General features: G+C 50.7%; 2 protein-coding genes across 10 annotated transcripts; one reads left to right on the plus strand and one right to left on the minus strand.

Annotated features, from left to right (window-relative positions):
- Positions 1-5,616, plus strand: RIC8A (RIC8 guanine nucleotide exchange factor A). 3 transcript variants are annotated; one of them, XM_060302658.2, is made up of 10 exons: positions 1-217; positions 424-542; positions 629-1,219; positions 1,710-1,801; positions 2,273-2,423; positions 3,280-3,375; positions 3,461-3,605; positions 3,681-3,825; positions 4,245-4,364; positions 4,753-5,613. In XM_060302658.2, exons 3-10 carry the CDS (start codon positions 827-829, stop codon positions 4,871-4,873), a joined length of 1,263 nt encoding a protein of 420 aa, XP_060158641.1. In that variant the 5' UTR covers positions 1-217; positions 424-542; positions 629-826; the 3' UTR covers positions 4,874-5,613. The 3 variants fall into 3 exon arrangements, with proteins under 3 accessions (XP_060158641.1, XP_030706767.1, XP_030706765.1); XM_030850907.3 differs by having other exon boundaries at positions 9-217; positions 495-542; positions 1,040-1,219; positions 4,753-5,616; XM_030850905.3 differs by having other exon boundaries at positions 9-217; positions 495-542; positions 4,753-5,615.
- SIRT3 (sirtuin 3) lies at positions 5,250-23,365 on the minus strand. 7 transcript variants are annotated; one of them, XR_009564690.2, is made up of 7 exons: positions 22,710-22,836; positions 17,967-18,152; positions 17,652-17,884; positions 15,856-15,956; positions 9,943-10,104; positions 6,571-8,759; positions 5,250-6,441 (listed from the first exon to the last, which is right to left on the minus strand). XR_009564690.2 is itself a non-coding variant. In XM_030850899.2 (7 exons), the coding sequence occupies exons 1-7, from the start codon at positions 22,790-22,792 to the stop codon at positions 6,948-6,950; spliced, it is 1,005 nt and encodes a 334-aa protein (XP_030706759.1). In that variant the 5' UTR covers positions 22,793-22,836; the 3' UTR covers positions 6,469-6,947. The 7 variants fall into 7 exon arrangements, 6 of the variants coding, with proteins under 6 accessions (XP_030706759.1, XP_060158643.1, XP_030706763.1 ...); XM_030850899.2 differs by lacking the exon at positions 5,250-6,441 and having other exon boundaries at positions 6,469-6,977; positions 8,550-8,759; XM_060302660.1 differs by lacking the exon at positions 5,250-6,441 and having other exon boundaries at positions 6,469-8,356; positions 8,550-8,759.
- Positions 23,366-23,521: the final 156 nt, after the last annotated feature.

Consider the following 23,521-nt stretch of genomic DNA (forward strand, 5'->3'; position numbering starts at 1 on the left):
CGCCCCGCGGCGCCGCGCAAGCCCGGTCGTGGCCACCCCAGTGCGCCGAGCCTGGGCGGGGCAGGCAGACAGAGGCCGGGAACCGTGAAGCGAGGTGCTTCCCGCTTTCCCGGCGCCGGGTCCCGGGCCCGCCATGGAGCCCCGGGCGGTTGCGGATGCCGTGGAGACGGGGGAGGAGGACGTAGTTATGGAGGCTCTTCGCGCATACAACCGGGAGGTGAGCGGGACGTTTAGGGAGGAGGTGAGGCCGGGTGGGGTCCGCACGCGTGGCCGGCGGCGGGGGCGTGAGTGGTGAGCGTGGCGAGGGGCTGAGGGTGGAAGGGAACGCGGCGGGGAGGAGCGCCAAGTCTCTGAGGAGTTGCTGTGGGGGCTGGTGTGTGGGGCTGGGGCGCCATCTGTTCCGAGCGGTGCCTGCGGCCTCAGGTCCCTATCCACGGAGCCCGGGTTCTGCTGCGGTGGGCCTGCGCCTTCTGAGCCTCTGGGTCTCTCTGCAGAACTGCCAGAGTTTCACGTTTGATGCTGCCCAACAGGAAGACAGGAAGGTGGGTGCTCAACGAAGGGTAGAGGGGCAGGGACGGGTGGCCCAGGTAGAGGAGCCTGGTGGAACCGCTCTTCTCCCTGCCCACAGAGACTGGCGGAGCTGCTGGTCTCGGTCCTGGAGCAGGGCCTGCCACCTTCCCGCCGCATCATCTGGCTGCAGAGCATCCGCATCTTGTCTAGGGACCGCAGCTGCCTGGACTCATTCACCAGCCGCCGGAGCCTGCAGGCACTTGCCTGCTATGCTGGCATCTCCGCCTCCCAGGGCTCGGTCCCCGAACCCCTGGACATGGATGTTGTGCTTGAGTCCCTTAAGTGCCTGTGCAACCTTGTGTTAAGCAGCCCCGTGGCACAGGTGCTGGCGGCAGAGGCGGGTCTAGTGGTGAGGCTCGCAGAGCGAGTGGGGCTGTACCGCCAGAGCAGCTTCCCGCACGACGTCCAGTTCTTTGACTTGCGCCTCCTCTTCTTGCTAACGGCACTTCGCGCCGATGTGCGCCAGCAGCTGTTTCAGGAGCTGCAGGGAGTGCACCTGCTGACCGAAGCGCTGGAGCTGACGCTGGGAATGACCCCTGGAGAGAGGCCCCCTGAGCTCCTGCCTCCCCAGGAGACTGAGCGAGCCATGGAGATCCTCAAAGTGCTCTTCAACATCACCTTCGACTCCATCAAGAGGGAAGTGGACGAGGTGAGGGCTGATCTTAGCCTGTGGGTGGGGTATGACAACTTGGACGTTTCTTGGACGTGCTGCTTTGCCAGGTACCTTCAAATTTCTCCACGTCAGACCAGGAGGAACTCTTAGCCTGTCAAGAGAAGGCAGGGAGATGCCCATCCGGGACAGGGCCCTCAAGGAAGTTTTCTCAGGGCGGTGGAGAGCATAACTGGCTCTTGCAGCTTGGCAGGAGGGCTGTTTGGTGGGGGGAGGCTGTGAGAGACTCATCACCACGCCTCTGTGAGCATGGACCTAAAGCGCAGAGCAGCTCCAAAGGGATCCGTCAACGTTCTTAGTCAGGAGGGTGCTCTTCAGGTCACGTGGGAGAGGACAGCATCCAGGTGTACAGTAGAGGTGTGTAATTAGCGCGCGTGGGCTTGCGGTGGGCCAGACGGTAGAACCTCAGCTGGCAGCGATGGGGGCGAGCGGGGCTCTCTCTCACAGGAATCTTTCTCTCTTTGGTCAGGAAGACACTGCCCTTTACCGGCACCTGGGGACCCTTCTGCGGCACTGCGTGATGGCTGCTGCTGCTGGAGACCGCACAGAGGAGTTCCACGGGTGAGGGTGGTGCCTGTCGTGCGGGGGGCGTTCTGCTCGCAGGTCTCCCTGGTGGTTCCTAGCTCTAGAGTCTTCTTTCACCTGGGTGAGACGGACGTCAGTGTGTTTCCGGGGAGCTCCGGCATTTACAGTACACAGCTAGGACAAGAGCTGTGAGTCCGGGGACAGGAACGTGCCAGTGGACTTTGGGTAGCGTCACGGACAGTATGATATCTGTAAGGCAGCACGCTTGTTCACGTCCATTGTTGCTAACCTACGCATAGGCAGGTTCTGATTTTTGACTGCGTTGCTTCGACCCAGATGTGCACTAGGTCGGCCGTTCGCAGGGAGTGTTCCCCTCAGCTCTGGTACCTCGTGCTGTTGCTCAGGCCCCCAACGCTGGTTCATATCGTGGCCCCAGCAGGTGGTGGCAAGCGTTGTACCTGGGCTCGGGGATTGGATTTACCAAATGCCCCTTTCATCTGTCCCCAGCCACACGGTGAACCTCCTGGGGAACTTGCCCCTCAAATGTCTGGACGTTCTTCTCACCCTGGAACCCCACGAAGGCTCTTTGGAGTTCCTGGGAGTGAACATGGATGTGATTCGTGTTCTCCTCAGCTTCTTGGAGAAGCGTCTGCACCAGGTGGGCAGGGGGAGCTGCTGTGGCTCTGGTCCAGGCTTTCCCGAGCAGCTGTGGTCGCTGCGTTTTTGTAGTCCACGCTGGGAGGTGGAGATCAGCCCCCAGTGTGATTCAGGTGACGCTCCAGCTCCTCCACGGTCCGGCCACGCAGGAGGCTGGACCCTTCTCCCTGAGAGGTATACGGAAACAAGTTTTCAGAGTCTAGCAAAGGACTCATTTTCTTAGATCTCCTTGTGGGTCTTTGAGTGGCCCTGAGAAGCCCGCCCACCCGTAGTCCCTGCTTGTGACCCTAAACTCAAAGTGTCACTGAGCACAAGCAGCCCTTGGTGACGAGCATCGGCCATGCCTTGGCGTCCCTAAGGGGACCCATAGGGCCTTCAAGCCAGAGGCTCTCTGATTCCTGCGGCTGCACCCCAGGGCATTGGCCAGCCAGTGCTCTAACCAGCCCCCCTGGCGTTCGCAGATGTATCACGCAAGCCAAAGAGATTCTGTAGGGCCCCGGGGAATCCATGTTGCCTGCGTGCCCTGGGAGCTGGTTTGTGTTCTGGCGGTGTGCTAACAGCTTGGGACACTCTGTTTTCCCCACCATTGTGGTGTAAAGGGAGGGAAGTGAGACTCAAAGCAGTTGAGTGATTTGCCTCAAGTTGCAGGGCATGCAAATGGCCCTGAGTTAGGGTCCACGCCTGTCCTTTTCGAAGCTCACACAGACACCCACTGCCCTCTCTTAGCCCCTCAGCTGGGGCCCCTGTGGCGGGGCCTCGTCCCGAACGCCTCCTGCCAGGACCATCTGGTGCATGTGCCTAGCTCCCCTGGCCTCGAGTCAGATGGGCGCAGTCCAATGACAGAGGCTCCTCTGCAGACGCACAGGCTGAAGGAGAGTGTGGCTCCCGTGCTGAGCGTGCTGACGGAGTGTGCCCGCATGCACCGCCCCGCCAGGAAGTTCCTGAAGGCCCAGGTACGGGGCAGAGGGGCCGCGGTCAGGCCCTGGTCAGAGACCCTGGTCGTTCCAGGCCTGGGCTCAGGGACAACTACATCCCCAGGTGCTGCCCCCGTTGCGGGATGTGAGGACCCGGCCCGAGGTGGGGGAGCTGTTGCGGAACAAGCTGGTTCGCCTCATGACGCACCTGGACACCGACGTGAAGAGGGTGGCAGCCGAGTTCCTGTTTGTCCTGTGCTCTGAGAGCGGTGAGTCGGGGGGCCAGCCCCTCGCCTGCCCCTCCCCAGCCACGTTTGCACACTGACCTGTGCCCTGCCCTTCAGTGCCCCGATTCATCAAGTACACAGGCTACGGGAATGCTGCCGGCCTCCTGGCTGCTAGGGGCCTCATGGCAGGGGGCCGGCCTGAGGGCCAGTACTCGGAGGACGAGGACACGGACACAGACGAGTACAAGGAAGCCAAGGCCAGGTGTGTGCCCCCCACATCCTCGGGCTGCCCTCACTCGGCCCCCATTCCTATTCCCACACCCATGTGGGCCCGTAGGGTGGGCAGGACAGGGTGACCAGCAGGTAAAACCTTATAGAATCAGGCTGCTGTTCCCAAGTGACACGTATTCTGACATCAGGGTGTTTTGTTGAGAACACCGGCTGAAGGGGGCCGAGTAGTGCCGGGGACCAGGTGGTCCAGACTGCAGGAGCTGGTTACCTGCTGCTCCAGGAGGGAGGGCTTTTCTGCAGTTGCCTCGCCTTCCCCGCACCCAGGAAAATGGGTTTCTTGCCATTACAAGCCCAAGCAGGAAGATAAGGAACTCCACTCACCCCACACAGCCTTCTTTTGTCCTGCAAAGTCACTGATGCGTTCCCCATGCTCCCTCTCTTGTGAAACAGCATAAACCCAGTAACTGGAAGGGTAGAGGAAAAGCCCCCCAACCCCATGGAGGGCATGACAGAGGAGCAGAAAGAGCATGAGGCCATGAAGCTGGTGAACATGTTTGACAAGCTCTCCAGGTATGTGGCCTGGCAGGAGGGGCCCAGCGCTGGGACAAAGGAGAAGGACCCACGTCCTGTCTTGCGAGCCGCAGGAAGTGGGATCAGAGTGGGGGTTAGGTTCTGGCAGGGCTGCGTTACTAATGTTTGAAATCACCTGTCTTGGAGGAAATTCTCTAGCCAGGGGTTAGGGCTGAGGTCAGTATTAGGTCCATCTTTACAGCTGATGAAAACTGAGGCCCAGAGAAATTAAGGTCTCAGAGCTTAGGTAGCAGTCAGGATTTAGGCCTGACTGAAACAGTTCCCACCCAGGCTTCCCCAGTAAACAGGAGCAGCTTGGTGGAACAGAAGGTCGCAGCCAGGGGTGAGCAGGACCCCTGCCCTTCCCTTCCACGCCTTTTCCCCTCAGGCACAGAGTCATCCAGCCCATGGGGATGAGTCCCCGGGGTCAGCTCACATCCCTGCAGGATGCCATGTGCGAGACCATGGAGGGACAGCTCTCCTCGGACCCTGACTCGGACCCTGACTGAGAACGGCTGCTCTTCCGCTGCCCTTCAGAACTGGTGCTGCTTCCAGAGGAGTCCTGGGGGCCAGGACCTGGGGAAGCCACATCCCTCCCTCCAACTCGGAGACCCTTTTCTCTTTACTCCCACACTTCTATTCGTGATTTGCCTTTGGTCCATTTTCTTCTCTTTAGGGCTGCGAGGGTCTTGTCCTATGAACTCTGGGAACTCAGCCTTGCTTTCCGCAAATGAAGTGGTTTCTTTTATGTGTGCCTGAGGGCAGGGCTTAACTGAAGGCAGAAATGTACACGGGTTTGGGAGGGCGGGGGCTGAGTGAGACACAGCACATCCACAGCTGGCATGCAGGCCCAGAGCTGGTGTTGGGCAAGCACCACATTTCACAGGGGAAAGAACCTGCTGGAACTTTATATGCTAATGCCAGAAACACACAAGGTAGGATCTGCTGTTTTTGTCCCCACTGAGTGCACGGCTGGCAGCCTCTTGCATTCTCGGTCCTGGCTCAGTGCCCAAGTTCTCTGGTTGTGACAGTTGGGTCTCAATCCTTCCCACTGGTTTCAACCATAAATACATGAAGGAAAATGTCTCTCCTGAAACCATAAGTCTAGATTTCTGTCATGCACCACAGAGCTTCACAGAAACATTATTCTGGAATAAAGAGTTCCAGGCAGGGATGTTTGTGTGTGAATACATGTGCAAGATACCAAGTAAAGGCACGTTAAGCAGAAATAGAATCATGTTTTTCTTACAATTCAGCACTTTTCCCAGGTGCGTATGCGTGTCTTGTTCTTTTTTTTTTTTTTTTTGCTGTACGCAGGCCTCTCATTGTTGTGGCCTCTCCCGTTGCGGAGCACAGGCTCCGGACGCGCAGGCTCAGCGGCCATGGCTCACGGGCCCAGCCGCTGCGCGGCATGTGGGATCTTCCCGGACCGGGGCACGAACCCGTGTCCCCTGCATCGGCAGGCGGACTCTCAACCACTGCGCCACCAGGGAAGCCCGCATGTCTTGTTCTTGAAGAGTGAGGCCACCAGGTCTCCTGAGGAGTCTGTCGGTGAGATCTGCTCCAGCCCAGGGGCCCAGTGGGGAAGACAAGATGCCAGGAAGGAGAAAGCACTGGGGGCAGGGTTGGGGCAACCCCAGAAGAGGCCTGTACAGAAGCAGCGAGACCACAGTATGTTCTGCCCAAACAGCGGTGTGGCCTGAGCACAGGTCAGGGAGCTGGGCGAGGTTTCCAAATGAGTACTGCCTTCTGTCTTAGAGGTTAATTCTAGCAGCATTACTGGAAGAAGGCCTGATGGGGGCGAGGAGAAACAGGGAGACAGGAAGCTGCTGGAATGGTCTGGAACAGATGAGTTTCTGGGGGTTGATGTGAAAGGCATCAGGGTCGAGTGAACAGGATGGGATGACCTTCATGAGGGGTGCTGGGTGCTCTGAAAGTCCCGTGGACTTGAGCTGGAAGAGGGCACTATGCCCATCTCCGAGATGAATCAGGGACAAATGTTCTCAGTCCTCGGGTTGTTTCAGTAGAGGAGAGACACGCACACACCCCCAAGCTCCCCTTTCCACGTTCATCTTCCCTTTCAGGAGACAAAAATGAAGGGATGCCCAGTTTCTCTATTAGTTTACTTCATGCCAGAAATGAAGGACAATCTCTAAAAATAAACCTACTAAAGAGGCCACCGCGCTAGAAAACCCTAGTGCATTACCTGGGACCCAGGCCCACACTTGGGGTGTGACTGGGGCTGCTCGACCCAAGTGGACAGATGCTAAACCTGCCCTTCAGATGGAGTCCAGTCTGGGGTTCCAGGTTGTCTGAGTCCAAGAGGTTGACCATCAGAAGAACGCTTGTGGCATTAAGAGCTTCAGCAAAAAGTCAGGCCAGGCAGCTCCTGCACATCTGTGGCTGGGGTGGCCCCGAGTGCACAGACTCATGACCTGGGAAGACACTCCAGGGGCAGCCTCAGGTCGCATGTTCTGGTTCAGCCAAAATTTGTAAGCGTGCCCGAGCTGTTCTTCAGGCAGAGGGCTCATCAGAAGTGGGCAGTGGCTCCCGTGTAGCCCTTTCTGGCGTGAGGAGCAGCCCTCACTCTCCTAATTTGTCCCAACCATCAAGCTGGAGCACAAAGGAGAGAGGAAACTGGTTATCTGAAAACATACCTGGGCACATCTCAGGGCCTGGAATTGAATTATTTCCTAAAACGGAAGCTTTTCTGTCCGCAAATGCTGCTGTTCAACCAAGTTAAGACGATGCCAGCAGGGCTGGGCGAAACTGGGCGGCTAAATGGAGGGCTTCGCTTAAGTAACCAGGCGAGATGTACTCACGTACGCTCACTGTTTGGAAAAGTAATCCAGCTTAGACTTCAGCTCATCCCTTAGTGTTTATTCTTGGACAGCAACTCTTTTAAAATAAGTAAACCCCTAAAATCGTAACTTTACACAAATTTCTGTGGAACTAGAAAATAGCACAGGTCAAATCCTATAGGACTCTAATTCTAAACGTCTATAGAGGCTACTTGACTTTGTCTTGCTGTTATATGGAAGTAGGAAGTCAGCCACCCAAGGCTCCTGTGTAAGCTGCCAGGCGGATCTGACCAAGATCTCTACTCCCCTGTGAGCAAGGCATCTGCTACGGTTCCTCTCGAGGTGTAAAGTGTAAGCATCCGTATTAGCCGGACTCTGCTTCCATTAAGCGACCCAGCAACGTGACTTTAACATTTGATGGTCTTTATTTCCTCCATATAATGAGATGAGAAATGGCACCGTCCTACATCTTATCCCTAAGAGCCAAACTCTGGATTGAAAGGCACTGATGTCTAATATCATGAAAACAATATAACTGCAAAGTCTTATATCTTTAAAAAGCCTCATATTCTTCTTGCTTTGGTTCAAATTGGTAAGAAATCAGGCTGTAGCCAGAGGCTGGGGGCTTTTGCCAGTGGAGGTGAGAGGAAAGGGCTCACTCATGGCCCTGAGTCCTGAAGCAGCCACAGCCAGAAGGTGAGAGGTTTCCCGAGATGGCAAGAATATAACTTACAGCATTCTAGTGAAGTCCACTTCCAGCAGTGTTAAACCTGGCTGTCATCATAAGTAATCCTCTTTGAGACAACTGGACTTAAAATGCTTAATGCTGCCCCCTGTAGAAAAGAACCCCTCACATCAAGGCTACACGTGCTAACTGATTCTCATGGGAAACTGCATCTTCTGTAACCTCACTTGTTTATAGGAGGTTTGACATCTAGAGAGATCAAGGCTCTCTGACTTTCTACGCTCAGCAGATGATACGTCAACTCCTCTCACTCTGATTATCTCCTAAAAGCATCATCCCACACAGGTTCAGAGAACTTCAGAATCACATCTTATCCTGGAGTGCTCCTTCAGTTCAGGGTACAAAGACAGCTGAAGTGTGACGACTGCAGAACGACAGCCCTGTCTGCCTAGACCCTCATCTCCACTCTGCCACTCAGCAGGAACGAAGCATCAGTTTCTTCATCTCTAAACAGAGGTATTAAGAATCACAGCACCCGATTCCTACGCACATAGATGGCGCCAAACAGTGCCTGGTACAGGGTTAACAGCAATATTACCTATTACTGTTACTGTTTTAGCCAAAGAGGGCGCCACTCCAGGTTGACCAGACCCCAGAGTAGAAGAGATGGCCCCTCCCGTGACTCTCAGCAGTCCCTACCTTTCCAGTTTCCCGCTGGATGAGGTCCCGCATCTCCTCCGTCCAGCCCAGAAGCTCCACCAGCCTTTTCACACCGTGAACCACGTCCCCCAGCTGGACCACATCCCTGCCCCGAGGATGCCTAGCCAAGGACCCCACCAAGTCCCGGTTGATGAGCAGTCGGGGCACCGAGCTCCTCACGGCCTCAGACAAGCTGGCGAAAGGTTCCACCTGAAAAATTGCCCAAACGTGAGGAGCACAGTGCCCGCCCTCCCAAGCCCTCGGGACCTTTCTGCCACAGCCCCTGCAGCCTCGGAGGGACAGCACAGACCGACAGTGAGACCTTGGATATGGAGAAAACCCAGCATCCGTTTCATTTCTTCAGTAGCACTCCCACCGCTGGGTCTCGATGCCCTTGTTCCCCCACCCCAGCCTGCCTCTCATCCACGCCCCCTTTCTCTTCCGACATCTCCTGGGTCCTGTGGGTCTCCCTGCTAAAGTTCATGCACACCACCTTACCTGCCCTCCTCATCCACACTCACCAGTGACATGACAGCTCGTCTATCTGGTCTCGCTCCCTGAGAGCAAGGGCCCGGCCCCTCACAGAGGGGCCACCACTGAGGGGGTCCTGACACACACACTGCAACAGGGCCTGGCACACAGCAGGCAGGTTCACTGAAGAAACACACTGCTCTGGGCCTCTGACTGGCTGGGGCCCCAGGCACAGGTCTTTCTGGCCCCTCTGCCCCTTGGTGCCTGCATCCAATCAGGCGCAGCCCATTTCAGGGTCTCATCACGTCCTTTAGAAGTCTCCTGAGCTTCAAATCCGGAGGCATCTCCCAGGCCCCTCAAACACACGTGTGCAGGACTGCACTCAGCATCCCTGATCCAGATTCCCCCTCCCCAGCAAAGGCCCTGACCCCCACGAAGAGACAGACACCTCTCTCTTCGGTCCTCAAAGTGACGCCAGGCTCCGAGTCCAGCCGTTCCCTCTCTGCCGTCTCTCATAGCCCCGCAGTCTGACTGTGCTCAGCCTCCTGGACATCTGCTCACTTCAGTCCCTGTCCCCAAGTCTCTCTGATCCCGAGGATGACCAGCTACATCCCTGGTTTCACTGCCTCTACACAAGGTCGGTCTCTGTGATACGACCTGGGAGACCTGCTCCCGCCTCACGTCTCCCACACCCCTTCCCCTTGCGCACTGTGCCCACCTGCACTCTGGATACCTCCAACGCTGAGCATCCTCCCTGCTCCCCATTCTAGGCCTGGAACACCTCTGCCTCCTCGCATGTTGAATCCACTCATCTTCCAGAGGTGTGGCCCCAGAGCGTCTGTCCCACCAGCCCCACCTCCTCTGCCTCGTCCCGCCAGCCTCCTCCCCACATGTCTGTGCACCACAAGGCCTGCTGACAAACCTCCAGCGAGGTCCCAAGGATGAGCAGCAGGTCTGCCATGGGGAAGTCAGCCAGATGCAGCAGGAACCTGTGGGGCAGCATCTCCCCAAAGAATACGATGTCGGGCTTCACAACGCCAGTGCAGACCGGGCAGCGTGGGACCGTGTCCACCATCACGTCGGCCTGGGGTGACACAGAGAGAAAGGGGGCCCAAGGAAGCTGTCACAACACACTTTAAACGGAAAAGGCAAAACCAGCTTCTTATTGAGAAACTGTCAAGCGTTCCACAGCTGAGACAGTAGTACAGTGAAGCCCCCTGTCTATAATGAACCCAGCTTCAGCAATTACTGACACTCTGCCAGTTTCATATAGCACCCCAGAGTTTGGGGAGTATTTGAAAGCAGATCATGGACACCACACGATATCCAACGCACTGAACACTACGCTCTGCACCTGGGGTGCTTATCAGAGATATGCAGGTGCTGAGGAGACACAGCTGAACTTGGAACAATACAGGGGTCAGGGGCACCAACCCTCCGCACAAATGAAAATCTATACGGAACTTAGAGTTAGTTAACCCCCTGTACAGATGGTTCCTCTGTATCTGTGGTTCAACCAACCATGGATCAAGTAGTCCTGGAGTACACATTTATTGAAAAAATTCCACATATGAGTGGACCCACACAGTTCAAACCCGTGTTCAAAGGTCAACTGTACTGATTATATAGTCCTCAGAAGTACTCTGTAGGCATTTGGCCAACAACAGGCATTATTCAATTTGTCCCTGATTTTAGCTGAAGTGATCCTGACATCATCACCTTAGCCCTGAAGACATTCAGGTCGGCTTCAACTCACTGGCTGGAGTTATGAGTCACAACATTTTCCACAGACTTCCTCCTTGCAGGCCAAGGTGAAGCAGATGTAAGCTATTATTATATCCTGCTACACTTGGATTCATGCTTGGGCTAGACATTAGAGGAGGAAACTAAGGAAAAAGACACCTGGCTTCTAAGATAAACCTTTACAGCTAATGGGATTTGTTTTTGCAGGCAGAACCCAGTAAGGAGCAGCAGAAACAACAGACAAAAGAGATGGGCTGGTCAACGACTTCAGATATTCGCAGATACAGATTAGAAACTATATTATGGGTAAATTTTTAAAAAGACAGGCTTGAAATATCTATTGGAGATAGAAAGCTTACAAAATAATGTCGTGGATTTGAAAAAGAACCAGATAGAACTTCCAGTAATAAAAAGTAGAGTATCGAAAATTAAAGCTCAGTGGAAGGGCTTTATCCTCTATGACAGAACAGAATATTGATAAACTGGAAAGTAGATCAGGAGAACTCAGAATGCAGCACAAAGAGGAGCAGGATGGGTGTAGAAAAGAGCCGCCAAGGGCTGCGGACAGTGTGAACCAGTCTCAGAGGTGTTTCACCCAAGGTCCACACAGAGAGGACACGACATGGTGGGGCAGTCACTGTCTGAAGGGATCATGACTGAAGATTTTTCAGCAAAAATGAAAGATATCAAACCTCAGATTCAGAAAGCTCTACAATTTTTAAGCAGAATAAACAAAAGGAAATCCATACAGAGACAAACCATAGTAAAGTGCAAAACTCCAAAGAGAAAAGTTTTTTAAAATATGCAGAGAATAGATAGCAACAGACTGATTCTAAAGTTGATATGGAAAGCAAAAGACTCAGAATAGCCAACACAATCTGGAAGAAGATGATCGATGAAAGAAAAATATGGTAAGTCAGGCTTCATTAAAATTAAAGACTTCTCCTCTGTGAAAGACAATAAGAGGATGAGACGACAAGTCACAGACGGGGAGAAAATATGCAAAAGACACATCTGATAAAGAACAATAAGAAAATGGGCAACCCAGTTAAAAACTGAGCCCAAGACCTCACCAAAGAAGATATACAGATGGTAAATGAGCATACGAAGCAAGTTCAACATCATATGCCACTAGGAAATTGCCAATCAAACAATGATATTCCACTACACACCTATTAAGAACGGCCAGAATCAGAACACTGACAACACCAAGTGCTTATGAGGATGTGGAGCAACAGGAACTCACATTCACTGCCGCTGGGAATGCAAAATGGGGCAGCCCCTTGGGAAGACACAAACTAAACACAGTCTTACCATAGCATTCAGCAATCACGCTCCTTGGTATTTACCCAGAGGAACTTATGTCCACATAAAAACCTGCACATGGATGTTTATAGCAACTTTATTCATAATTGCCAAAGCAATCAAGATGTCCTTTAGTAGGTGAATGGATAAACAAACTGTGTTACATCCAGCAAATGGAATATTAGCCTAAAAAAAAAAAGTGCTTATCAGGCCATGAAAAGACATGGAGGAACCTTAAATACATAATGCTAAGTGAAAGAAGCCAGTGAGAAAAGGCTGCATATTGTATGATTCCAACTCTATGACATTCTGGAAAGGGCAAAACTATGGAGACAACAAAAAGATCCGTGATTGCCAACCTAAATGTCCATCGACAGAGGAATGGATAAAGAAGATGTAGTACATATACACAATGGAATATTACTCAGCCATAAAAAATAACAAAATAATGCCATTTGCAGCAACATGGATGGACCTAGAGATTACCATACTAAGTGAAGGAAGTCAGACAGAGAAAGACATATATATGATATCACTCATATGTGGAATCTAATTTTTTTTAATGATACAAATGAACTTATTTACAAAACAGAAACAGACTCACAGATTTCAAAAACAAACTTATGGTTACCAAAGGGGAAACGTGGTAGGGAGGGATAAATTAGGAGCCTGGGATTAACATATATACACTACTATAGACCAACAAGGACCTACTGTATAACACAGGAAACTCTACTCAATATTCTGTAATAACCTATACGGGAAAAGAATCTGAAAAAGAATGAATATATGTATATGTATAACTGAATCACTTTGCTGTACACCTGAAACTAACACAACACTGTAAATCAACTACACTCCAATAGAATTTTTTTAAAAATCAGTGGTTGCTAGGGGTTGGGGGCAGGAAGGGAATAGGGTTGACTGATTAGTGGATACAGGGTTTTCCTTTGGGGTGATGAAAATATTTTGGAATTAGATAGAGGTGGCGGTTGCACAACACAGTGAATGTACTAAATACCAACAGACGGTACACTTTAAAATGGTTAATTTTATGCTATGTGAATTTCACCTCAATAAAAAATAAAAGACAGGATCCTGTGCCATGTTGATATTTCAGAATTTCATCTTTATTTAAGATTTTCCACCCTATCTTACTCTACTTTAAAAAACCCATTCTAGGGACTTCCCCAGTGGTCCAGTGGTTAAGAATCCACCTTCCACAAGGATATACAATGGAGAAAAGACAGTCTCTTCAATAAGCGGTGCTGGGAAAACTGGACAGCTCCATGCAAAAGAATGAAATTAGAGCACTCCCTAGCACCATACACAAAGATAAACTCATGGGGCTTCCCTGGTGGCGCAGTGGTTGAGAATCTGCCTGCCAATGCAGGGGACACGGGTTCAAGCCCTGGTCTGGGAGGATCCCATATGCCACGGAGCAACTAGGCCCGTGAGCCGCAACTACTGAGCCTGCGTGTCTGGAGCCTGTGCTCCGCAACAAGAGAGGCCGCTGTAGTGAGAGGCCCGCGCACCGTGATGAAGAGTGACCCCCACTTGCCGCAACTAGAGAAAGCCCTCGCACAGAAACGAAGACCCAACACAGCCAAAAATAAATAATTAATAAACTCCTACCCCAACATCTAAAAAAAAAAAAAACTATTAAAAAAAACCAACTGTATATAAATAAATAAATAAACTCAAAATGGACTAAAGACCTAAATGTAAGACCGGACACTATAAGACTCCTAGAGGGACACATAGGAGGAGCACTCTTGGACATAAACCACAGCAAGATCCTTTCTGACCCACCTCCCAGAGTAATGGAAACAAAAACACAAATAAACAAATGGGACCTAATGAAACTTAAAAGCTTTTGCACAGCAAAGGAAACCATAAACAAGACGAAAAGACAGCCCTCAGAATTGAAGAGAATATTTGCAAATGAATCAACGGACAAAGGATTAATCTCCAAAATATACAAGCAGCTCATGCAACTCAATATCAAAAAAACAAACAACCCAATCCAAAAATGGGCGGAAGACCTAACCTAAATATACATTTCTCCAAAGAAGACATACAGATGGCCAAGAGGCACGTGAAAAGATGCTCAACATCACTAATTATGAGAGAAGTGCAAATCAAAACTACAAGGAGGTATCACCTCACACTAGTCAGAATGGCCATCATGAAAAAATCTACAAACAGGGCTTCCCTGGTGGCGCAGTGGTTGAGAGTCCGCCTGCTGATGCAGGGGACACGGGTTCATGCCTCAGTCCGGGAAGATCCCACATGCCGCGGAGCGGCTGGGCCTGTAAGCCATGGCTGCTGAGCCTGCGCGTCCGGAGCCTGTGCTCCGCAACGGGAGAGGCCACGACAGTGAGAGGCCCGCGTACCGCAAAAAAAAAAAAAAAAAAAAGAAACAAAAAAAACCCATTCTAGGATAAAGATGTGGTGTATATAGATATATACAATGGAATATTACTCAGCCATTTAAAAGACTGAAATAATGCCATTTGCAGCCACATGGATGGACCTAGAGATTATCATACTAAGCAAAGTAAGTCAGAAAGAGAAAGACAAATATCATAGGATATCACTTATACGTGGAATCTAAAATACCACACCAATGAACATATCTACGAAACAGAAACAGACTCACAGAGAAAGAGAACAGACTTGTGGTTGCCAAGGGGTAGGGAGGTGTGGGAGGGATGGATTGGGAGTGTGGGATTAGCAAATGCAAACTATTATATATAGGATGGATAAACTACAAGGGCCTACAGTATAGCCCAGGGAACTATATTCAATATCCTGTGATAAACCATAATGGAAAAGAATGTGAAAAAGAATATATATATGTATAACTGGTCACTCTGCTGTACAGCGGAAATTAAACACAACATTGTGAATCAACTACACTTCAATAAAATTAAAAAAAAAAAATTCTATTCCCAAATATTCCCAGAAGTACACAGAGGTGTAAACATGGGTATCATTACTGTATTATTTTTAATAGTAAAAATCACAAACATCATAATATATCCCACAACAGGTGAATTGCTAAATGGAATGCTCTATAGTTACTAAAAACAGTAAGTAGAGCTGTAGTTATTAACACAAAATATCCATGAAATTTTGCTCAGTGACAAAGCATGCTGCACATTAATCTTAATGACCCCATTAATGAAAAAAAATTGTAACTGTGTGTGGGTGTAAGTACCCAGAAGTGTGCATGTATGTTTGTATATACATATCTTTCTTTTTTTAAGGCCTGGAACATTATACACCAAACTGTTAAAAGTGGGCTACAGGGACTGGATGAAGGCAGATTCATTTTTCCCTATATATTTCTCCATTGCCTTATTTTTTTTTTAATCTGAAAAGATCCTATGGCCCAATAAGTTTATATTTACAGGTACTGGGAGTTAGGACTTGCACATTTTTAAAAAACTGAAGTACAGCTGGTTTACGATATTGTGTTAGTTTCAGGTGTACAGCAAAGGGATTCGGTTATACATGTGTATATATATGTATGTATACCTATTCTTTTTTTATTCTTTTCCCTTATAGGTTATTAAAGCTATTGAATGTATAGTTCCCTATGCTATACCGTAAATCTTTGTTGTTTGTATTGCCTTAATTTTTTACAAGTACATATTAAAAATATTTTCCTAGTATTACTGTTCTGTTGTCCTTCCGACATGATGCTTATGCAACACCGCTTCTCCAGCTTACTCCCAGTGAGAAAGGCAGAAGGGAGAGAACTGTCAGTGTGACAACTCACCCAAAAGTCCTCCCCTGGGAAGGGTCTTCGGCAGACGGTGCAGGTGGCAGAGGCAAAGGATCCATGAGCTTCAACGAGCTTTGAGGCAGGGATGCCAGACGCTGAAATTCAAACCAAAGCTAAGTGCTGCTGCCCCCAGCTTGGGCGGAAGCCCCTTAGTGTAACCTCTGGGCTGAGCAGGCCCTCCAGGAGTCACCGCCCTTGGTGGAAGCCCGACGGCCCCGCCTCTGTCACCTACAAACGACACCCACTGATCAGAATAACCTCAGGGGTGAGGCTCCAACATGGAGCCGAATCACAGTTAAAACAAAGCCTGTGAAAACACAGTAGAAAAAACATTTAAGTCCAGATAAAAGTACACCCAATACTAAGAAAAACATTTTCTATGCTACAGACACCTAGTAAAAGTGAGAAAATATTATAAATACATTTCCAAAAACCTGTAGAAAAACAGACAAAAGGTAACTTATCATGAAGTTTTTGTTATCACCGTCAGCTCTGGAAGACTGTAGGTACACAGACCTGGTCCTAGCTGCAGTGGTTTCCCACTGTCCTCACTGTACATACGCCGAAGCTCACAGCCACACACTCCCGCCTTCCCACAAGGCCTGCCCTGCTGCAACTCCAGGAGAGAGACTGTCCCCATGGGGTATTCACTGCTGCCTATGTGGTTCCAAGCTGTAGAGTCCTTCTAGCAAAGAAACATTTTCCTGGAGTCGAGATAACTCCATTTTTCGAATCACAACACACCCACAGCCTGGCTGAGCTGCCGCTGGCTTGCTGAGAGTTGCCTGTCAGCACCTGTCAGCGTCACTGCACGTAAGAAGAGGCCCTGGCAACTGCTTCTCTAGGGTGCACGGCCAGGGGTCTGTATGACAGTATGACCCATGAATCACTGGTTGTGGCCGCCACCTAGACAGTCAAGAAATCACCACACACTGAGTTTGATGAACTTAAGGAATTATGAGTGATTTCTCTGTGTGACAATATCATGGTTGTGTTTTAAAAGTCTTTATCTTCTAAAGATATCCATTGCTAGATTTATGTATTAAATTTATGATGAGAGGGATCTGCTTCAAAATAGTTGGGGGTGAGAGAGAGGTGGGGTAGGACACAGATTAAACAGGACTAGCCATGATGAGGTGATGAGGACATGAGGATTCATTACATTCTTCTCTTCATTTTTGTGTGCTCGGAAAATCCCATAATGAAAACTTTAAAAAAGAAATCATTAGGGGACTTCACTTGTGGTCCAGTGGTTAAGAATCCGCCTTCCAATGCAGAGGACATGGGTTTGATCCCCGGTCGGGGACCGAATATCCCACATGCCGCAGGGCAACTAAGCCCACGTGCCACGACTAGAGAGCCTGTGTACCGCAACTACTGAGGCCACGTGCTCTGGAGCCCGTGCGCCACAACTAGAGAGAAGCCCACGCACCGCAACAAAGATCCTGTGTGCCACAACTAAGACCTGATGCAGCCAAATAAATAAATAAATAAATATTTTTAAATATATACATATAAAAAGAAAAGAAATCAACGGATCAGAAGCTCCCAATGTCAACTTTAGTTCTATCCCAAACTCACAGCCCAGAAAATGGGTCCACCAATGAGGTCCCAACAGTGATACTTAAACACACAGAGGACATTTTTTGGGGGGACAAAGGCAAAACTTTTTGGCTCAAAATCAGTCACAAGGATGGGGAATAAGCACTGGGCCTCAGCCCTACCCAGAAACAGGCACCTGAGCCTTCCCTGCAGGAGTGAGAAGATGTGAGACAGGACAGAGGTCTCACCTCTCTCAAGCCCATCGATGTTCTGTGTGTAGAGCCGCAGAAGCAGCCCCTTGTCATGGAGCAGGCGCAGGAAGTAGTGAGTGGCATTAGGCCTATAGTTCCCAGGGTACAGCTCCTTGGCAAAAGTGAAAAACGGCTTGGGATCGCGAAAGAAAAATGAGAGCTCAAAAATGGCCTCGGGGTAGGGGATCTTGTACTGCTGGAGGTTGCTGTAGTATCCGGTCCCTGGAGATCTGCAGAGAGAAGCAAGAGGCTCTGAGCCCTTCAGGAGAGAGCCCCAGGCAGCCAGGGAGGTGCATGGGGACTGCACGGCACCTGAAGTCTGGGACGCCGCTGGGTGTGCTGATGCCGGCCCCCACCATGACCACCACCCTCTGGCAGGCTCTGGTTTTAATCAGCTCAGCAATGTCCTGCAGGAGAAACTTCTGACTGTGGCCTCCACTTCCAGAGACACTTGAGGCACCGGCAGAAAAAGATATGGGCCTTCCTCCACCTGCAACACTGACAGGAAAAGGAGAGCAGTCACGTAACCGATGATAATCCAGTTCATGCTAGCAAGAATGAGCCATGTCTCCCCTCCCCAACCCCACCACTGAGAATGACCGCACACTTCCTTCCTGCCCCCCAAACGACCACCTTTCTCACCATGGATAAAATACAAACTCAGAAATCAAGACGTATTTCAGGTTAATAGCAACTGTGCAAATAAGGAAAGTATCATTTCACAATTCCTGTTATCAAAGGCTAGTGCTGAAGGCTCAAGCTAGAGCCAAGGGCATCCCTTTGTGGGGTCTCTGGGGATACTCTCTGCAGAGCCATGCACCCTAACATACCTGGGACGTGACAAATACTCAGTGACATTTAAAGAAAGTTAAACATCTCAGACTTTACACCAAATATTACCAGGATGATAAGTGGGTTCAAGAGACCATTCCAAAAACAAACATTCATATCCTAACAGTGAGCGATTCAAACTGCTGCAGAAACTTCAACGTCCGCAACTACTCAGGAGGCTGCTCATGTTACATGGCAGCCAAACAAGTCACAGAACCCAGGCAAGGCAGTGGGCAGACTGGACCTCGGGGTCTCCCCGCAAAACTCCAGAGACCAGGAGCTGAGACGCTCTCAACAAGTTTAACGGTCAGGGGTGAGGTGCTCTTCCACACACAAAAAGAGCAAGACACACAATAAACAAGTCACAGGCTTCGGAGAGGCATCAGGACTCAGTAAGTGACTCCAAACCCAGGAAAGCACCCGGAAGAAGACGAGGGCAACACAGACAGCACAGAGCCTGGAGCGACACCTGAAAAACGTTCCACTGAAGCAAGTCTGCAGCCACTGGGGGCGCGCAGGCTAGAGACGAGTGCGGGCCTGAAGGCCTTCTGGGTTTACTGATCTGCTCTCGGGGCCCTCATCTGGCAGCTGCCTGAGCGGCACAACTTCATCACCGCCTGGCATCACTCTGGCAGCTCACCCAGAGTTCAAGACGGCCAGCCCCACCACACAGGGCACCTTCCTCACACCCCAAGGGCTGGCAGCTACCACACCCATCCTCCAGGAGAAGGGCCTGATGACCCGCCTCCAGGACATCGCCCTCCACCCTGACAGGAAAAGAGATTAAACCAACTGAAAGGACAGCCCTCCCCAAATGACTGATAAATCTAAAGTGAATACAGACATAAAAACAGGAAACAGTATTTATTTTACTCACTTGTGATACAAGCAAGAAATAGGCACGCTAGAAGCACATCTTTACATACAGGTCAGGACAACCCAGAGCTTACCTTCCAGGAGTGCGACCCTAACTCACTCCCTCGTTTGCTCTGTCTTTGGTTTTTCTCTTGTTCCTGAAAAATCTGCACAGACCCACCTGCTTACACACGGCTGGTGAGGTTTGCCCAGACGCCCTCTGCCAGCCAGAGCACCCTAACATCTTAGCACAACACACCCCGCCCCAGTGATGGCTTCAACCCCGCTACTCCCTCTCACAGACCCCTCCTCTCCTGGTTCTCGTATACACCCCAAACCCAGCTCCTTTGCCTGAAAAGCCCTTTTTCCACCTCAGCGTGTCCAGAGTCTCCCAGAGTCAAGGCCACCTCCTTCATGAAGCCACTGATGAACCCGGTGAGAAGTCACTTCGCCCTCCTCTGAAAGGTGACAGTGCTGGCTCCCCCTCCTCCCTTTAGGGTGCCTGTCACCCCTTCCCTTCCTGCACGCTCACACTCCACTCTGGGGTAAATGACAGTGCAACTCAGGGGCTTGCTGGCCACTCAGTCCATTTGTGATGCCTCTCCTGACACACAAAGCATCATCTTGGTTTTCCAAAGAAAGACCTCAGAAAGGTGTGTGATGAGAAAGAGGAACGTGGCAAGGGGAGGCAGGGCCGAGGGCACCAAAAGGAGAGGCACAGCCCTAGCTCACTGCCTGTCTCACCAAGTCGCTCAAGCACCCTGAGCCTCAGCTGCCGAAGCTAAAAGCAAGGGAGCCAGAGACGATTCCTACAGTCTTTTGAAAAAAATCCATAGCTGTAAACCTCCCAGCAGAAAGTACCGGAAATAGATGCAGCAGGGAAAACAATGCTTCCCCACTCCTCCCCAGGCTCTTGCAGAGAGGCCCCTAGATTCTGAAGAAAGTTCTGCTGCATCAAAGACTTGCATAAAATCACCTGTGAAGGCAGCTCTTCTGAGTGCAAAAGTCAATGAAATCTCCAAAGAGGGTTTTCCGATGAAAACCAGTCAGATGGCGAGGAAGGAAAGAGAAGGTTCTGGCTCCAACCACAGCTTTAAATGCCCCTGCGCACAGCGCCAACAACGTCTCTTCACCTAAGGCCCTCACCCAAACATTTACTGAGCTCCTCCTAAACGCAAATTATTACGAGAAATGCAAAAGGAATGAGAGGGAAGCTGTGATACTGTGATTTATAATAAATATATATTTTGGTCTCTGTCCCAGAACTCTCTGAATTTCCTAAGAGCAACGGGAGCATCTTTCGTTACAATATTTGGCCTTTTGGCCTCAGTTCCTAAAATCCCTTCAGAGCCGTGAAGGTGAAATGGGTGTCTTGTTATTCATAACAAGCCTCTCACAACTACACTGAGTTTATGTTAATGAGGTGACTATTGGAAATCCCCTAAGGATGGGGATATAGTTGCCAGGGGGACCGACCACAATTAGAGGGTTGGAGCCTCCATGAAAACCCAAAAGGAGGGGGTTCAGAGAGCTGCCAGGTTGGTGAACCAGAAAGCTTCCACGGGCCAGGCCCTAAACTCCGCAGGGACAGAAGCTCCTGTACTGGGAACCCTTCCAACCCTTCCAAACCTCGTCCTATATACATGTCTCTCCATCTGGCTGTTCATTCATATCCTTTAATATCCCTTATAATAAACCCGCGATCTAGTAAAACTGGATTCCTGAATTCTGTGAGCCGCTCTAGCAAGGAGGGGGTCGTGGGAACCTCCGATCTGTAGTCAGTTCGTCAGAAGCACAGGTGAACCTGGATTGGCGGCTGAAGTGGTGTCAGTCTTGTGGGACTGAGCCCTTAACCTGTGGAAGCTGGTGCTATCTCCAGGCTGACAGAGTCAGAATTCAGTTAAATTTGACACCCCGTCGGTGTCTGTGGAAAAGCGGAGAGTTGCTTGCTGGTGTTGAAAAAATACCCATGTTGTAGAAGTCATTACCATTGTTGAGTGCCTACTTGCATGCAAGGTATTACTCAGGGTACTTGATGTGTATTTCTCATCTACATCAGTAAAACGTCTGTCGCTGAAAAACACCCGGCAGAATTTTGCCGAATGTCTAGAACATACTGAATGACTTAAAGTATATGCTACATGGAATGAGAGTTACTGGGAGTAGGGGTGCTCTGAGGGGCAAGCATGGGTGCTGCCTGGGAAACGGCAACAAAGGACAATTTCTTATAAGAGCCCTAAAAAGGCACAACTTCCAACTTGCAGACAGCCTGTGCAAACGGACTGCTCCTCGCAGGCACCCTCCAGCCTTCTGCTTGATGGTGGGAGCAGCGGGTGGGGAGAGTGGGAGCAGGGTTTACTGAATGATGGCGGTCTCCTGATCAGCACCTGGTGGCCCGGGTCACTGTTTAGCCATGCCCCACCCACACAACTGCCTGCAGATTCTGAAACTGGAATAAGCTCCATGGAGGCAACAGTTTGTCTGACCCCGGCTCCATCCTAGCATCTAGAACAGTCTGGTAGATAATGAGTCCAATTAAAAGTTTCTTGGATGAAAGAAAGACTCCTCCTTGGTATTTCTTTATGAAACTTCGATATTTTTGGTAGTTGTGTAAGAAGGCATTAAATGAACGTACCATTATTTACGTAAACACTTGCCCATTAGTGGGCATTTAAGTTAGTTTCCTAACTACTCTGATTAGCAACTATGGGCCTTAAGATTTTTCCACTTGTAGGTTCAGTTCCTAGACAAGAACTCAAAATGTGCAATTATTGTGTATGAACCTGTGAAGGGGTATGAACATACGCTGGTGGGAGTATTAACTGCACCACCTTTATGTGGGGCAATAAAATGTAGACGCAGGAGTTCCACTATTAGAAATTTATCCAAAAAGTGAGGTACAAACAAGGTTATTCAACACAGCATTATCTGTAATAACTAAAGATTAGAACCCATTTCAACAAGAGACTCGTTAAAGTATGAAACATCCATATAATGGAATTCTACAGATTAGTATAAAAGGCTCAGAAAACATTTGTTTAGAATGGAAGTAACTCCAAGACATGTTAAGTAAAAAAGAACAGGTACAGAATAGAATCTAACTAAAAAGGGGGCGGGATGTCAAGAATAAACAAGTAATGTTGCTTATACACGCCCAAAATACCCCGGGAAGAAACGAGAAACCAATGCCATGGGTGTCTCCGGAACACCCTTCAGGGCCGCGTGAGCAGGGACTTGCCATTTTCAGGTCCTCCAATCGTCCCGCCGACCACGCAGGGGGAAGCCTGACTCCCCCGCTCCCCGGAGCGGGTCAGTCTCCGCCCTGGGCCCCGCCCGCCACCCCCGCCGCCGCCGTCACCCGGAACAAACCAAGGCCGGCGGGTCCAGGGCCGCGCACCTCCCAGGCCCCAAAGCCTGAGGGCGGGAACAACCGAACAAGCCCACAGCGCCATGTTCCTCCAGAGCCCGCAGCGTCAGGCGCCCAGGGGTCACGTGCGCGCTCCGCCCCCGAGCACGCCCCACCCCCGAAAGTCCCTCCCCTGCAAGGCCTTATCACACCCTCGCCCTCTCTTTCCCCACCTCCAGCGCGCCCCGCCCCTCTCGGTTCACCCTCGCCCCGCCCCAGCGCGTCCTTACCACACCCTCGCGCTCTCTTTCCCCGTCCCCCAGCGCCCCGCTCCCGCAAGCCCTTACCACAGCCTCGCGCTCTCTTTCCCGGCCCCGGCAGCCCAGGTGGAGGTGGACGGAAGGTGGGGCCGGTTTCCTAGTCTGATGATCTCCCTCCTCTGGTACCCGAGACCAAACCAGGAACCTGCATTTCTCTACCCTCGCTCCCAGCTTTTTTCAATTGAGATGGCGATGATAACTAACACTTTGGGAGTGCTTTCTATGGACAGGCATCATATTTATACTTAGTCCTCGAAAGCCACTACTAGGAAGGTAGTATTGTTATCATCCCACTTGAATCGGGAACACTGGGTCACAAAGGCCGAGGCCACACAGCCAGTCGATGGCTGGTTCGACCCAGGCGCCCGTACTCTTCAACGCCAGAGTAGCACGGCCAGCTGCCAGGGGATTCCGGTACAAATCTTGAGGAGAACTCTGCCCGAAGGAAATAGGCACGGTTACCATGACAACCAGGAGCGCCCCACGTCGCGTATGGCGTTCCCGGCCTGCCCCGC

The sequence above is a fragment of the Globicephala melas genome, chromosome 8 (assembly GCF_963455315.2).
Source record: "Globicephala melas chromosome 8, mGloMel1.2, whole genome shotgun sequence".
NCBI lineage: Eukaryota > Metazoa > Chordata > Mammalia > Artiodactyla > Delphinidae > Globicephala > Globicephala melas.

What these genes read in the sequence shown, in the direction of transcription:
- RIC8A (XM_030850905.3), top strand. Translation starts at nt 134, where the DNA reads ATGGAGCCCCGGGCGGTTGCGGATGCCGTGGAGACGGGGGAGGAGGAC. An exon ending in TCAAGAGGGAAGTGGACGAG is followed by an intron (nt 1,220 to 1,709) that starts GTGAGGGCTGAT and finishes CTCTTTGGTCAG; the next exon opens with GAAGACACTGCCCTTTACCG. An exon ending in TGTCCTGTGCTCTGAGAGCG is followed by an intron (nt 3,606 to 3,680) that starts GTGAGTCGGGGG and finishes CCTGCCCTTCAG; the next exon opens with TGCCCCGATTCATCAAGTAC.
- SIRT3 (XM_030850897.2), bottom strand. Translation starts at nt 22,792, where the DNA reads ATGGCGCTGTGGGCTTGTTCGGTTGTTCCCGCCCTCAGGCTTTGGGGC. An exon ending in AGCGGCGTCCCAGACTTCAG is followed by an intron (nt 17,885 to 17,966) that starts GTGCCGTGCAGT and finishes TTCTCTCTGCAG; the next exon opens with ATCTCCAGGGACCGGATACT. An exon ending in CATCGATGGGCTTGAGAGAG is followed by an intron (nt 15,957 to 17,651) that starts GTGAGACCTCTG and finishes TTTGAATTTCAG; the next exon opens with CGTCTGGCATCCCTGCCTCA.